Source organism: Bombina bombina, chromosome 6, assembly GCF_027579735.1.
Source record: "Bombina bombina isolate aBomBom1 chromosome 6, aBomBom1.pri, whole genome shotgun sequence".
In the NCBI taxonomy this organism is placed as follows: domain Eukaryota; kingdom Metazoa; phylum Chordata; class Amphibia; order Anura; family Bombinatoridae; genus Bombina; species Bombina bombina.
In genome coordinates, this window is record NC_069504.1 from 398,348,973 (window position 1) to 398,365,664 (window position 16,692).

The following is a 16,692-nucleotide window of genomic DNA, read 5'->3' on the forward strand; positions in this document are numbered from 1 at the left end:
GGGCAGGTGGCAGATTAGGGGTTAATAAGTTTTAAATAGTGTTTGCGATGCGGGAGGGTGGCGGTTTAAGGGTTAATAGGTACTTTATGGGTGTTAGTGTACTTTGTAACAGTTTAATTATGAGTTTTGTGAAACATTTTTGTTTCACAAAATCCAGATCTACTGTTCTCAGATGGCGGTATGGGCTGTAACGCAAGCATTTTAGGCTCACCGCACAACCTGTAATACCGGCGCTATGGAAATCCCACGCAAAAACATAATTTTTTGAGTGCTGGATTGACGTTGCTTTACAGGCTAAAATGCTTGCGGTATAGCTATACCGACATGACTCGTAATAACTGCATTACTGTTTTTATGCTGAAATTGCCATTTTTTTCAGCGTTAAAACCGTAACGCACAACTCGTAATCTAGGTGAGTGTTTCTCAACCGCAGTACCCTCAACAGGCCAGGTTTTCATTATAGCTGAACCAGTGCACAGGTGAAGTAATCAGCTAATAAGTAACCATGATTACTAACCTGCTCTCACCCATCAGCTGATTATTTCACCTGTGCACTGGTTCAGCTATATAAAAACCTGGCCTGTTGGGGGTACTTGAGGACCACGGTTAAAAAACAATGCCCTATTAGATGTATATGTTCAGGGATATAAAAGTTGCCTTTTTTCAGTTTTTGATATTTCTAAAAACTAAAGAGATCCTCTGAAATCCATGTCTTAAAAAATAAGTTGGGTAAAGAAACAACAATACTGAAACACGAATTTAAATGCAATAAGTGCAAAAGGCTTAAAAAAAATTTCCAGGCAGTACTGGTAAATATCTCGGCAGCAAAGCAGTTTAGATTACGAGTAAATGTTATATATTTTATTTTTGTAAAATACCTAAGATTATTTGTGTGGTACTCTGCTTAAAAATAATTAAAAAAAAAAAACATCTATATTGTATCAACTCTTTGAGAACGAAGCATAGTGGGACTGTTCTGCAAATCTGCAGTGGAGCAGCTAGAGGTCACTGTATATTTTTGACTTGGTGCTCATACAGTTCTCACGCTATATCATCATATCGCGAGATCTCTTCACAAGACTAATGCGAACGGAAATAGCTTCTATTTCTCTTTTCCGGCGGCCATAGTGGATTGAGTGGCTGGGTAAGGAGCTCTCGGGCATTAGAAATATTCAATCAGCGGCCATCCGTAGTAGTCATGGTCTTTTTGAATACACTCAAATAAGTGTTACACTGAGGGATCCCCCTGCTTTGTCTCAGGAGCGATATGGCGTGGATGTATTAAACATTTACAGAGTTTGACGTTCATAATCCTCCTCGTTACTATGTGCTGATCCTGAAACCTATGCGCTCAGGCCAATAAGGGCTTTAATAGGAGGGGTGGGCTATAACGTATTTTTAAGTACATACTTTTTGTGCTAGTAGGCTACAAGTTGTTTTGTGTATAATGTATGTTGTACATTTCCGGTAGGGTCGAAAAGCGTATCGATTAACATTTAATAAAGTAGCTTGACCTAACAACTTCATTTCGTTTGATTTATTATCATGTTTGCACATCACATTTTCCATGGCAGTGTTATTACATTTTGGATGTTTGCATGTTGCACGTTTGCTGCTGGAGTCAACATAGACCCACAGTAATGCGTTGCAGACCTTCCTGACAACCATCTGGGTTTAGCATATAACACTTGTTGCTTTTTACCGGTTTTGGTTAAGGTTTTTACTTTCCAGAACTCAGTGCTGCTTCTTGATCTGTTATCAATGTAGAAATGATGGGTTAAATGAACCAGTAAGTTGTGATGCGGAAGGCTTACAAGTGCAGCTTTATTTTGGACTTGTGTCATATTCTAATAGTATGTTTAAAATATAATTGTTTTTATGCATGCATAGAATTTTCATGAACACTATTCATACAGAGTTAAAGTGATGGTAATCTCTTGGCATGTTTTAAAACCAGGTCCAGAATGTTACTGGGACTTTAATTGATCACTTCTAATGAAGATTTGAGCTAACATTTTAATTTAGGCGTTCCATTCTAATACCCCGCACTCCAGCTGCCCACTTCAAAACTCTTTAGTGAGCCAATGGTTTGCAGTTTGCCAATCTGCACTCTAGCTACAAAAAAACGCTGAAACCGCTGACTCACATGTTTTGTGTATTAGCATGGCACATACTTCATTAGTAGTGATCAATTAAAGTCCTTGTAAAATAATGATTAGATTCCAGACCTGATTTTAAAACAAAGTTTACTATCACTTTAAGCAAATCGTTTATCTAAGGCGGAAGGTTAGATGCAACATAAATTCTTATAATTGTTTAAAGGGACGTAATGGACAGTACAGAAATGTGAATTAGTGTTTTGAACATTTTGCGCCAGATTTCAAATGCCATACCTGCTGAGGGAGTACACAGTGACGTGTCTGGGATTACTTAAAGGGCCTGAGTGTTATTTCTAAAGTGTTTAACCCTTTAGTAGGGGTTAAACACAGTAGCATAGGGTCGACAGTCATAAAATCACATGCTCTTAACAAGTTAGAGAATATAATTTTTCATCTTTTTTGGCCCTTTAATTTGCATGACCACTGCTTGCTTTCTGAATTGGCAAAATGATAATGATTGTGTGTGGGAAATGCACAGCAAATCTGCCTATGTTGCTGACACATACAGTTTTGATACATATATTTTGCAAAATATGTTCAAAATTGAAATGCACTCGTGCACACTTTATGACCTCTAGTTTTAGTGCATTAAAGAAAGGGACAGAAAGGTTAATGTTGAAATATGAATGGGTACACTTCAGTTTGTAATATAACTTCTTGTAAAAGTCATTGTTGTTTTTCAGTGACATACGCACATCCTTGTGAGGGCCCTTGCATCAGTATTCAAACATCTTTCCTCTCAGAACTGGTGGTGTCTATTTTGCTCTGAAGATGTAATTTGTGTCACACAAGCCTCTGCTGACTTTCTGAGAAGGTGTGCTGTTGGAATTCTAATTCTGTTGCATAGTATATGTGCGTATGCTGCAGAAAAACTTTTACTTGAAGCATTTTTGCTAATGGAAGTATATTGCAAAAACTACTATTTTATATTAACGCGCCCATGCACAATACATTTTATACCTTTCTATCCCTTTAAGGTATTGACTTGCATTTTAATCTTATGGTGCTCCCCCAACAGTAAAAACACAATGTACTTGATTAGTGGTATATTTTTTGTGGAAGGGAAATAGTTCTCTGCTTTTTCTGTATGCTTGAAATGTTAATTTTAAGTGATTGTTTAATGTTTTTTTTTTTCTTTTAGTCACCATGAAGTTCAATCCATTTGTTTCCTCCGACCGCAGCAAGAACCGTAAGAGGCACTTCAATGCCCCTTCCCATGTGCGCAGGAAGATCATGTCATCTCCTCTTTCCAAAGAACTGAGACAGAAATACAATGTCCGTTCTATGCCCATCCGCAAAGATGACGAAGTGCAGGTAAAAGGCTGCTGTAATGTTTGCACTAGGCTGAAGTCGAAGAGGCTAGTCCCTGTCATTCAAGGGACAGTAAATACCCTGTAATTACAAGACATTTCGGTTCTGTTGCTATAACATAACAGCCAAGTCTAAACCATTTTTAAAACTACACCCAGCATTTGCCTTATTTGAAGCAGCCAATCTGGGCTTTAATTTCTAGACAACAAGACTAGCCATAATGTTAGCATTCAGTGGTTTGATTTACAGTTATCTGTTTAAGCCATTTAGGGACAGATATGTAGCAGAGTTAATCTTGAGAAGTCAGGGTGTATACGTTTTTCGAATTAGAAATTGCTTAATTTCAGAGCTAAATTACTTGGAAAGGGGCAAATATTATATTGAAATCTTGTTTCATTACGCATATCTAAATATTTTATGTAAAAATCTCAAGGTGTTTACTGATCCCTTTTTACTTTATTATAATTATGTAGCACATTTAGTCTGAATTTAAAAATCTAGACATTTTTATATTAAAATCTTGTTTGTTGTCATTTTAATCTTCTTTGGCTTATTTTACGAACTACTGTGTTCTGTTGCACACCTACTTTACCATTACAATGATACAGTATTCTAAAACCATGCGTACGTATAAGCGCCTTGCTTTGGAACTCCATTCAGTTTGTATATAAACATCTCCTCCCTTTTGGAGACTTTGCCTTAATACCTGTGTACTAAGGCTATTTAACAGGGAGGGAGATTAATTCATCTGATTCGGAGCGGTGATTGTCTTGTGACTTGGCACCTCATTAACAGATGATATATAAAAAAAGAGAGCATGTATCTAATTTTTTAACTTTTGGTAGTATCCTGTAGATCTCAATCTTATTTTTCTTTTATTAGGTTGTTCGGGGTCACTACAAAGGGCAACAGATTGGTAAAGTAGTCCAGGTGTACAGAAAGAAATATGTCATCTACATTGAACGAGTGCAGCGTGAGAAGGCTAATGGCACCACAGTCCATGTCGGTATTCACCCCAGCAAGGTAAAGCTAGCATATTTGGGTGGGGGTTATTTTCCCCCGTGGACACTGTTGCATTTTAAAGTGTTAAAGGGACAATCAACATGATTTTTATTTTTTTAATATAGTTTTTACTACCCATTCCCCAGATTTGCACAACCAACATTGTTATATTAATATACTTTGTAATCTCTAAATCTCTGCATTTTATTAGCTTTTCACAGCCAAACAGTGCTAGTTAATGTGTGCCATCTTAGATAACAATGTGCTCACTACAGTGGAGTTATGGATGAACCAGCACTAATTGGCTAAAGTGCTAGTTTGTAAAAAAAAAAAAAAAAAGTACTGAGAGAGGGGGCAGTCTGGATGCTTAGATACAAGGTAATCAGAGGTAAAAGGATATTAAAGGGGCAGTACACCAGAATTTTTATTGTTTAAAAAGATAAATTATCCCTTTATTACCCATTCCCTAGTTTTGCATAACCAACACTGTTATATAAATACTTTTTACCTCTGATTACCTTGTATTTAAGCCTTTGCAAACTGACCCCTTATTTTAGTTCTTTTGACAGACATCCATTTTAGCCAATCAAAGCTGGCTTACTTGAACTCCATGTGCGGGAGCACAGTGTTATCTATATGATACACATGAACTAACACCCTTTAGTGGTAAAAAAAAACTATCAAAATGCCCTTAGAAGAGGCGGCCTTCAAGGGCTTAGAAATTAGCATATGAACCTCCTAGGTTTAGCTTTCAACTAAGAATACCAAGAGAACAAAGCAAAATAGGTGATTAAAAGTAAATTGGAGAATTGCTTAAAATGACATTCTCTATCTGAATCATTTTTTTTTTTTTTTTTGGGACTAGACTATCCCTTTAATGACAGAGTTGGTTATGCAAAACTAAACAGTCCAGTACTGTAAAAGTGTATACATCGTGCCACTGGGAACTAGCTGAGCACTAAGTGCAGGGAGGGGTACAGAGGGGATTACTAGCACTCAAACTCCTATCAATGTGATATGCTGTGTAATAACAGCTAATATATAGTATGAGGTATTATTAGGTATTAAAACATAAGAACTTTATTTCTAAAATTAAAATAAATTCAAAGATTGGTGATAAACTTCACCAATAAGTACACCGATATTAAAATAAGACCATTAAGGCGACTATTATTTATAAGTACAGCTTACATAAGCCAAAAGGTGAGAGCCCCCCTGTATTCCTGGCCGATAACCGGATACTTCGGCTTCAGGTGACAGAGGCAAACACCAAGGCTTATTCTTGTAAACAAGTAAGGTGTAAAGAACAGAATTAAGATTTAGGGTTCTAAGAACCTCACAAATGCATTTTGGCCGATATGCTGGCCTTGTTCAATGTGTTTAGATTCAGTCTGACAAGCCGAATGTCCGTATCGGCGTGTTTTTAAACCCTTCCCACTATGTGTGACAACCTATCATATTCGTGGCATATCCACCCCCATTTCTCCAGCCTATTAGATGTAATGTTTACCTTAAGTCTCATTGGTGGTGCGTGTGGTCTTTCAATTGGATCGAAGTTGTGACGTTATTGTATATACGCCCACCATCAAGCCGCCTCCGATCAGGAATCCTTACATTCTGAAACGTCATAGGGGTGAAAGATGGATCACAATGTGCCATTTAAGACTAAATACACTGTAATCGCATAGTCTTCTACAAGTGACACCTCCAATACTTGCGTCTTTAGTTGTCAATATGCTCTAGACCATTGAACCGATCGCAATGTATTGTGGACGCTACTGAGTCACGCCCACTAAACCGTACATAGCATTGTTATAACACGTCATTTGTTTAACATTCAAATAAATGTGCTGTCAGTGACATATTACACGGACCTCGGGAGCACCTAATGATATAGCTAGTCATCACCAAACCGCTTAATCCCAGCATATTCAGTATGGAGATACCCCATATTAAGTATCGACCGCTGCTGCAGCAGACACTCCCCTTTATAAGATCCTTTGTGATTCGTGTCAGCACACGTTCAAAGCACAGCCACACATTTAAAATGATTATAAACAAAAGCTGTTACGTACAGATCACATTGAACAATCACTAGGTCCCAGGCATTCAGTTTAGGGTGTGGACATTGTGAGTTTATATTGGAATAGAATATGATGGGTAAATTTTAAAAGGAAATGTTATATTGAGTCCTAACTTTGTGATAACGATATGCACTTTACAGATTATAAATTTGTCTGTGTATGCGTAATGGGGGAACCTCCATATTTATTGTACAATAAACCTGAGAACCATTCCACTGGTCTTTGTCATATTAGTTCCCAACAGTTATTAACTTAAAGACCAGTGGAATGGTTCTCAGGTTTATTGTACAATAAATATGGAGGTTCCCCCATTACGCATACAGACAAATTATTCATATCATCTGGTGCCTGATATTGGGTACAAACACAAGGTATGATGTTTACAGATTATACATTATGCATACTAAACATCATACCTTGTGTTTGTACCCAATATCAGGCACCAGATATGAATAATAATTTTATCTTGTAAGAACTCTTAGGAGGAAGTTTATCTAATTCAGATTGGCAGTATGGATATAAAATGAATACCCACAGGAGTTGGGTCTAAGAGGGAGATAGGGAGTAACAGTGGCATTAAAGTATCGTTACTGAGACGACTGCAGTCTTTTTTTGATCCCAAAGGTTTATAGTAGTGTATACTATGTGTATTTCAGCTTCTAGAGGGTTAAAGGGATAGGGTACTATAAAATGTTTTCTCCTTAATGTGGTTGTAATGACTTGTTATACCAACTACAGAGTTTAAAATGTACGAAATTATATAATTTTGAATATGAAATAACTTACTGCTAATTGAAACCACAATCAAATTAAATGGATTGAGCTGCCTACTTTATCTCTTCTGTCTACACAAGTCCTTATTTTGTTTACTGACAGGCCAATACTTAGCTGGAAAATTAACATTTTAGTATCTGTCAGAAAACTGGGAGCATTACTTTATCTAAATCACTTGTTTACATGGTTCTTGTTTAGCCAGAGCTTAAAGGGACAGTATACACTCATTTTCATATAACTGCATGTAATAGACACTACTATAAAGAATAATATGCACAGATACTGATATAAAAATCCAGTATAAAACTGTTTAAAAACTTACTTATAAGCTGTCACTTTGGCTCTGTTGAAAAGGTAGCTGGAAAGCCCACTGCAAGTGGCAAATAAGACACTCCCCCCCCCTCCCCCTTCTTTTGCATATGAAAAGACCCTTTACACAAACAGGAGCAAGCTGGAGTAGGTAGTCGAGCGTATTCACATAAAACTTTGGGGCTTGGTTAGGAGTCTGAAAATCAGAGCAATGTTATTTAAAAATAAGCAAAACTATACATTAATTAAAAAAAAAAACTTTATGGTCTATATAAATTATCTACAAAACATTTATGCAAAGAAAAAATGAGTGTATAATGTCCCTTTAAAGGGACATAAAACAAGTTGGGATAGACAAAATATAATATGTACTTTATTTATCTTACCTGCAAATTTATACTGCAGTACCTCGCCATTAAAGTGAATGTCAAGTTTTGACACAGGGGCACTTTCATTCATCAAACTTTACATTTCACTCGTTTTGTGAAAATACTTGACTTTTAATCTTAAAGTGAATGTGAACTTTGTTGCTAAAATGCCCGGTTTTTAAAAATTCGATTAAAAACAGGGGCACTTTAATTCATCAAAATTTACATTTCACTCGTTGTGAAAATACTTAACTTTTAATCTTGACAGCCGCTCCAGCTTCCTCCAATCGTCGCAAAGCCTCTTCCTTTGTCTAAAATGAGGAATCCGGCTTCCTCCAATCACGGCTCCAACTCCCCCCACACACACACACACTCTCTCAATTCCTTTTATGGCTGAAGCTATATTCACCTTTTGATTTGGTAGAATGCAAGACTTTAACACTTCTGCTGGAGCATACCTAGAAGTAAATAAGCTGCTGTGAATTCATTTGAAATACAATGCCTGTGTTTCTGATGCGAAACATTGCTCAGGGGGATCAGACTACTCCAGACAGCATGGTTATGTAACTAATTTTGCTTATTTTTGAAAATTATTTTAAAATACTTGCCAGCAATTTTTAAACTTTTTTTTTTTTTTTTTATGCAAACTATTTTACTTAAAGGGACACTGAACCCAAATCTTTTCTTTCCTGATCCAGATAGAGCATGACGTTTTAAGCAACTTTCTAATAATTTTGATTATTCTCTAGGTATCTTTATTTGAAATGCAATAATCTAAGTTTAGGTGCCTGCCCATTTTTGGTGAACAACCTGAGTTGTCATTCCTGATTGGTGGATAAATTCATCCACCAATAAAAACGTGCTGTCCAGAGTCCTGAACCCCAAAAAAAAAGCGTAGATGCCTTTTTCAAATAAAGATAGCAAGAGAACGAAGAAATTATTAGGAGTAAATTAGAAAGTTGCTTAAAATTGCATGCTCTATCTGAATCGTGAAAGAAAATTTTTAGGTTCAGTGTCCCTTTAATTAGCCCTTTTAGGATATGCACAGATCTCAACATGTTTTATGGCACTTTAAGTTGACATGTTCATTATGGTTGGAGAAACAATAGGCAAAATCAGCTATTTCAAATTAGAAAATAAGTGAAGGATCTACTTGTAAACAATTGAATTCACTCCAGTATGTCTGCATTTCTAGCACCCATGGGGTTACATTTTTTTTTTTTATGTTGCTGGGTTGTTAAAACGTAAACTTTTTTTTCTGTTACTGTCAGCAAATGGGCTAAAGTTTAATTTTTCTGCTACCAGTAACATGTAGAAAGCTATTTAACCACTTAGGGGCCAGTTACACATCAGTAATCTAACCCATTGGGAGCAAATTAAAAAAATTAGATGTTAAAACGCCAATTTGTTTTTTTTTTTTTTGTTTTTTTTTGCATACCAACATCAAGGCCCCATTAACTTAAATGAATTAGTGCCCGGTTTTTAAAAATACTATTAAAAACAGGGGCGCTTTCATTCATGAAAGTTTACATTGCAGCAAATTTTTACAAATACTTGGCTCTTTCTTCAGCAAAGCCAGATCAGCAATCCCCTGCCCGCTTCTCATGCTGTACTTACACAGCAATGATTAAATAGGCTTCGTCCAATCACTGCGTGGCCTCATGAGATGGACCCTCTGGGGGCGAAGCCATGATTGGCGGAAGCCTGTTTCGTCATTGGTACAGAGGAGCTGCAGGCGGGGGATCGCTGGTCTGGCTTTGCTGATCTTTCATGAATGAAAGTGCCCCTGTTTTTAACAGCATTTTAAAAACATGAACAGTTTACATTCACTTATTTTTCTAAAAAAAAACAACAAAAACTTAAAGGTTAAAAATATAACACGACTAATGCAGAGGTTGCTCACTGTACTACCATTTTTAAAATGTGAGACAAAAGGGAGTGGAGCTGGCTTTTAAACTGCAGTATTACAATCAATATCCTACCTGTAAGTAAATATTAAAAGCACTTACTACAGCACTCTAACAATGAAGTTGACTTAAAAGTTTATACCTGCAGCATAATTATTGCTAATTTCTACAGTTAATAAGTAAAATACACTGAAGGTAGCATGGGAAACCAGGATGGCCATGTTTTTTATTGCAGTGAGTTTATAATTTTATAAAATTCCATACATATGTTCCAGATCATGAAAACTGGATATGGCTTGGCTCCATTTTTGGCTGGATCCTAGACTTTGAAAATATTAAGCTGATTTAAGGGAGGTCTTAGACATACACCATGCAATGCATCTCACAAATGTTTCTTCTTTTGCTCTGATCTAAGGTTTTTGTTTTTTCCCCTCTGTGCAATAGTGGGGCGACCATAAATGTTGGAAACATTATACATTAATGCAGCCAAGTGTTTACTTTTCATCCCCTTCAGCGATGCAGCTTTTTTAAAATTCATGTTCCAAGCTTGCTGTCAAATCAACTGCGCCATTCAACTTTAATGTAGCTTGCTCCTGCGCTGGGTAAAGCTGTTGGCTGATAACATCTGACTGCATAAATTTCTTAAGTTTTTAAATCTCTTGTTTTATTTTTAAAAGGCTATCCTTATGATACAAAATTCTGCACATAGTGCGTAATTATGTAAAATGGTTTTCAGTGTTGACTGTTTTACAATCCTTTTACACTTTTTGATTTTTAATGTATGACTGCTGTGGGATAGAAGCTCACAGGCTAACAAGGAATACTCCCTTTGTTTGTTTTTGGTGGTCAGTGGCATGCCCGGCAAGCATGACAAATATATTAATTGTTGCCTTTTTTAAAAAAAAACAAAAAACTTTTAGATGCCACAATTTAATTTGAAATGAAACCAATACCCAGTATCGTCAGTTAAGGGCCAGTCTAGTCAAAGTTATTAAACTTTCAAACAACTTTCCAATTTACTTTTATCAAATTTTCTTTGTTATCTTGGTTTTCTTTGTGGAATTGGAAAGCTAAACCTAGTTAACCTCATATGCTAATTTCTAAGCCATTGAATTGCCTCTTATATCAGTGCAGTTTGACATTTTTTAAGTTAGACACTTAAGTTTGTGTCATATAGATAACATTGTGCTCACTCCTGTGGAGTTATTTAAGAGTCGGCACTGGCTAAAATGTCAAAAGAACTGAGATAAGAGGGCAGTCTACAGAGGCTTAATTACAAGGTAATCAGGTTAACAGTATATTAATATAGCAGTGTTGGTTATGTAAATCTGGGGAATGGGTAATAAAGAGATTATCTATCTTTTTAAACAAATTCTGGAGTAGACTGTCCCTTTAAGCGCTGCATTGCAACAGATATTCTGTTCTGTGTTGCAAGATTTGCACTAAAACAAAATTCAGATGTATTTTACAGCAAGATATTGTGTATTGTAAAGTTTAAATTTTAACTAAAAATGTTATGGGGGGGTTATTAAATGTAGAGTTTATAGCTGCTTCAAAGGAATTGCCCAATTTTATTTTTCTTTGTATGTGAAAAGGGTATTAAAATGCATAACATTCCTTCCCTTTTAAAGCATACAATTTTTATTTACTTCTGAGCACTTGCAGCATGGAGCAACAGCCTCCATGTGTGTAGTCTTCCTTGGACCCTGCAATCTCTCTGCTGAGGACCCATTTAGTTGCTAAAGGGTGTGACAGCTTGTTGTGATAAGTCTCCTACAGCAGTGTTTTTCAACCACAGTCCTCAAGTACACCCAACAGGCCATGTTTTCATTATAGCTGCGCTAGAGCACAGGTGAAGTAATCAGCTGATGGGTGAAAGTAGGTTAGTAACCATGGCTACTGATCAGCTGATTATTTCATCTGTGCTCTAGTTCAGCTATAATGAAAACCTGGCCTGTTGGGTTTACTTGAGGACCGTGATTGAGAAACAAACTGTTGGCATGTGCAAGAATTCACTGTATAGGTATTATTATTTTGTGATTGGCTAAGTGATGTTGATTGATATAGGGGTTAGGAAATGTAAGTACATTTTGAAATTGACAGAAAAACTGCTCGCTAGCACTTGCTCTGAATTTCAGTTACATTGTATAAAATATTAGTATAAAATATTGGAAATTGCTCCTTTTTAAAGTGATGGTAAATCCTAGAGTTTGTGAAACGCTAGGATTTAACCTTGGAACAAATAAAGGGGGCTTTCAGTCATGAAGTGTAAAATACTAAATGCTGAAAGTTCTGTTTGTTTGAAGTGTTCGCCGCCCCGAGCTTCTCAAGCAGCCCACGGCAGAATACTATTTTGCTAAAGGTGGAAATGTCACCTCTCAGCAAAATAGCGTTCTGCCGTGGGTTGCCTGAGGCGCTCAGCACAGCGAACGCTTTATACAAATAAAGGAACTTTCAGCATCAAGTATTTTATACTTCATGACTGAAAATCCCCTTTATTTGTTCCAATAGTAAATCCTAGTGTTTCACAAACTTAAAGTGGATGTAAAGTCAATGGTATCGCACAATCTGAAAATGTTTATCAATAAAAATTAACTTAAGTTTAAGTCATCGTTTATTTTAAAAAGTTCAATTATATCGATCTATATACTTATTTAATGTGAATCTTCTTGCTTGCTTCCTCCGCCTGCCATTTTGGACCGCGTTTATTACCTTGACACTGTAGTCAACTAATAGGTCATACCTCGTGGCCTCCAGCTCCTTTTCGTGTACGTCACTATTTATGCGCATGCGTCTTTCTGTATGCGCATGCGTAAACAAACTGCTCTTTGATTTAGAAGCGCTGCACGTCCACAATTAGGCAGTGGTTGTTAAATGCATGCGCAAAAGAACAATACATCTTGAACGACCATTTCAAATGCATCATATAGCGGGTGGGATCGCTCTAAGTTATGAGGAATAAATAGAGGAAGTAATGGATGGGAGGAGCTACAAGCGAAAACGGAGAAGTTTTAAAATAAAATATATAGTGATATTTTGCAAATTTGGTAAAAAAAATAATGCATTTTGACTAATACACTGACTATGAATAAATATACTTTAAAACTGCAGAATTTACATTCACTTTAAGGATTTACCATCACTTTAAAAGTTTTTGTTTTGTTTTTTCTCATCGTTGAAATCTCATGATCGTATGCACAAGAGCATGATTGCAGTTTGTTTACATAAGAACGTTGTTCCGATTTAGACAAATTAGACCCGACATGAAAGAGTTAATTGGCTTAGCTTGTAAGCAAACAGACAAAATTGCAAATTACCATTTTAGCACCCATTTCCCACACCTCTACTGGACATGATTTCTTTGGCTTGTTCACATAGCTTTTCTTTATCCATTACTGCTGTACTGAAAGTTGTTGTATAGGTGGTTTCAACAGGAAAAAGCTGTTATTTCAAATAATAAAAAAGTAAACGATGAAACGGGGATCATATTAATCCTTTCCCGCCTTTAGGACGTTCCATGTCGCCCTAACTGAGCTGGGCTTTAGTGCCATTAGGACGGCATGGAACGTCCTAGTCATTTGGGCTGTCCTGAAGCCATAGCGGCTTGGTAAATAGGATCGTGGGCTGGAGGGCGTGCCTAGTGTCAAGGGCACTCCCCCCTTGACCCAATCCCATAATTGAAATTACGTGATCGCATGACTGCGTGATTTTCAATTTTACATTGAAATTTAGTTCAGATGTTTACTGTTTAGTCCAGGCAAGAAAGGGTTAAAGAATCTTACCGTAAACTGTTGCTTTAATGCCAAGTCACCCGTCCCCCAGTTTCAAACCCAAACTGTGTGCAGTGTGAGTATACAATAAAGTTTTTAACCTCTTTGTGGCCATACACTAGTGTTCAAATCGGAACGAATTTCTGATGTAAACACTTTGTTGATGCGTGATTTCATTTTTACAATCAGTGTGATTTCAAGGCCAGGATCGGATCATTGGGGACTACCTACACTGCTAGGGACGACCTCCAGGCCAATCTTTGCCTTATTAAAAGGGAGAAACTGCAAGACACCATATATGGTAGGGGGTTTCATTCCATCCGAACAGCGTTAAAGCCCAGCTCTGTTAGAACAGCATAGAACGTCCTTGTTTTGAAGCCCCTCTTGATTAAAGCTGCTGTATAGCTTTTAATAGCCAGGTGATCACACTAGTAATAGTGTTCACCTGGTGTAAATAAATGTGCATCTATTTGAGTGGAGGTTCATGGGAGCTCCTGTGAGGATAAACCTTTTCTTTGATTATAGATTAAAAATGCACGCTGTTTACATACAGCATTGCATATTTTTAGCTGAATTGTAATACTTTTTTTTTTTTTTTTTTTCACTTTTTTTTTTTTTCTTCTCGCATATCTATCTCTCGCTCGCTCAATCTTACCGATTAGTTGTTGCAGCCCTAGCTATATCATAAAATGTGAGAGATCTGCAACAAAAACTGTGAAAAGTGTATATACAAAATGAAGATTTAAGCTAAAGCATTAGTCTGCTGAATAACCATATATAGTTTGTGTGGGTTTCTCATCACAGTAATTAAAGTGCCATAAAAAAAGAATACGTGCTGTAAAGGGGTTACACACATGGCACTCAGGACCGGAGTTGCCTGATGAGCAGTGCCAGTTACACATGAGACGGACATGCGATTAGCACTGTTGATTGGATCAATCACAGGTTCTGCTTGGGTTCCAGTGCTCTGCAGGTCCTGAGTGGCACTTCTACTGTGTGTTTAACTCCGTTGTAGTGGTTAAACACATGGGGCGGTTTATCAAGCTGAGGCGGACAGGGGAGCACATACGTGCCCCTGTCTGCCACAGCTCGCCTCTGGCAGGCTGAATTTCCCTAGCGGAATTCAGCATTGCACACGAGCGCTATATTGTGTTTGTGTGCAATCCCACGCACAGCCAATCGCGGGCAGGAGCTCACTAGACTGGGGATATTGAAATTCACCACCTAAGAGGTAGGGAAGCAGCGGGTCTGACTGCTGCATGTTAAAGGGACATAAAACCAATTGGGATAGACAAAATATATGTACTTTAATTACTTTACCTGCAAAGTTATACTGCTGTGCCTCACCATTAGCCATTTCTTTTTAGTTTCTGAATTGTAAAGCTCTAACTCCCCCCATACAAATACTTTTATGGCTGTATCTGTTTGTTGTTCTTTTGGTAAAATGCAAAAGTGAATAGGGATTATCTGCTGGAGGCATGCCTAGCTGGGCACTCAATTGAAATACAATGTCTGTGTCTAAACACTGATAAGAGGGGTTGAGTTAGCTGCTCCATTCAGTTTAACTATGTAATTCATTTTGCTTAATTTTGAAAATACTTGCCAGCATTTTTTTTTATTCAAACTATTTTAAATTATCCCTTTTTAGGATATGCACAGATCGCAACCTGTCTTATGGCACTTTAAATACAGCGTGCAGGTTCTTTTGTGAGAATCTGCAGTCGTAGGCAGGCTTCGTCTGCCGAAAAGTGTTTATAAAATCGACCCCAAAGTAGTTTGTCTAGAGTTGATGGTAAAAAAAAAAAAAAATTACATGCTCTAATTTGTTAGCGTATAATTTCAAGACTGTTGTGGCAGCATCTGAAAGCTCCAAAACATTAAAACCACCTTGCAAATAAAACCACTTTTATCCTAATTAGTTTGACAAAGCAATTTAATATTTGAGCCATATGCTGCATAAGGATCTAGATTAGAACACGTCCAACATAATTCAATTTATTTTTTATTTGGTTACATCAGATTTATCTATTTCCCTGGAGAAAGTGAAATAAAAATGAATTTACTTTTACCATTGCCCTATTTCTTGTATCCGTGTCTGGTATCTCACACTTTGCAATCAGTGATGCCTTGTTCATAGGGTTGTAGGGTACTAGTTTATCTTGTCCCACTATCACCTATTACCTTACCATCAACAGTTTGATGCAAATAAGGGGTAATTAATGGTGGTGTGTGTTTTATCGGTTACAGGAGTCCTATGCTTTCGAACAGGTAACAGAAGTCACTGCTAAAAAAAAAATTTTTTTTTTTGTGAAAGCCTCACTTCGCTCATGTATTTTATGTAACACAAAACAATGAATATTTGGGTTACTGCTTATTGACACTTGTCTGTTATCCCAATAGTACCTTGCTTGCTGAGGGGGGGGGGGTTAGCTAACAGACAAATTGTTTTTAAATTAGAGGTGTGTTCATAGTATGTTGAAACAGTGTTGTAGAAAATTTTGTATTCAGCTTTTATATATGGCCATTTTAACTTTTTTTTTTTTTTTTTTTTTTTTTTTTTTTTTAAACTTTTTCACCTTTTTAGGTGGTGATTACAAGACTAAAACTGGACAAAGATCGCAAGAAGATCTTAGAACGCAAGGCCAAATCTCGCCAAGTTGGCAAAGAGAAGGGCAAATACAAGGAAGAAACTATAGAGAAGATGCAGGAGTAACACTCTAAATAAAAATGCTGTTAAATTTCTACCAACCATGTGTCTGTATTTCTTTCAAAATATATTTTTATAGCTTACAGATTCATTTAAAGGGGCATAATACTCCTACTGTATCAGTTTCAAGTGATTTAGCATATAACTGTCAAAAGCTAACAAGAAAATATCACCTGAGCATCTGAGGTAAAATCTTTTTTACATAATTTCCTCAGCTCACCAGAGTAAGTTCTGTGTAAAAAGTTATACTTCAGCTGCAGGTAAAAAAAAAATTGAAGTAATGAACAGCAGCCAATCAGCA

General features: G+C 36.8%; 1 protein-coding gene across 1 annotated transcript; it reads left to right on the forward strand.

Moving 5' to 3' along the window:
• The first annotated feature begins 1,045 nt into the window (after positions 1 to 1,045).
• RPL26L1 (ribosomal protein L26 like 1) lies at positions 1,046 to 16,432 on the forward strand. Its single transcript, XM_053717134.1, has 4 exons — positions 1,046 to 1,144; positions 3,301 to 3,473; positions 4,353 to 4,493; positions 16,269 to 16,432. The coding sequence occupies exons 2-4, from the start codon at positions 3,306 to 3,308 to the stop codon at positions 16,395 to 16,397; spliced, it is 438 nt and encodes a 145-aa protein (XP_053573109.1). The 5' UTR covers positions 1,046 to 1,144; positions 3,301 to 3,305; the 3' UTR covers positions 16,398 to 16,432.
• Positions 16,433 to 16,692: the final 260 nt, after the last annotated feature.

Bases quoted from the DNA above. Each gene is read 5' to 3' on its own strand.
- RPL26L1 (XM_053717134.1), top strand. From the start codon at position 3,306: ATGAAGTTCAATCCATTTGTTTCCTCCGACCGCAGCAAGAACCGTAAG. The intron at 3,474-4,352 runs GTAAAAGGCTGC...TTCTTTTATTAG, and splicing joins GCAAAGATGACGAAGTGCAG to GTTGTTCGGGGTCACTACAA. The intron at 4,494-16,268 runs GTAAAGCTAGCA...TCACCTTTTTAG, and splicing joins TCGGTATTCACCCCAGCAAG to GTGGTGATTACAAGACTAAA.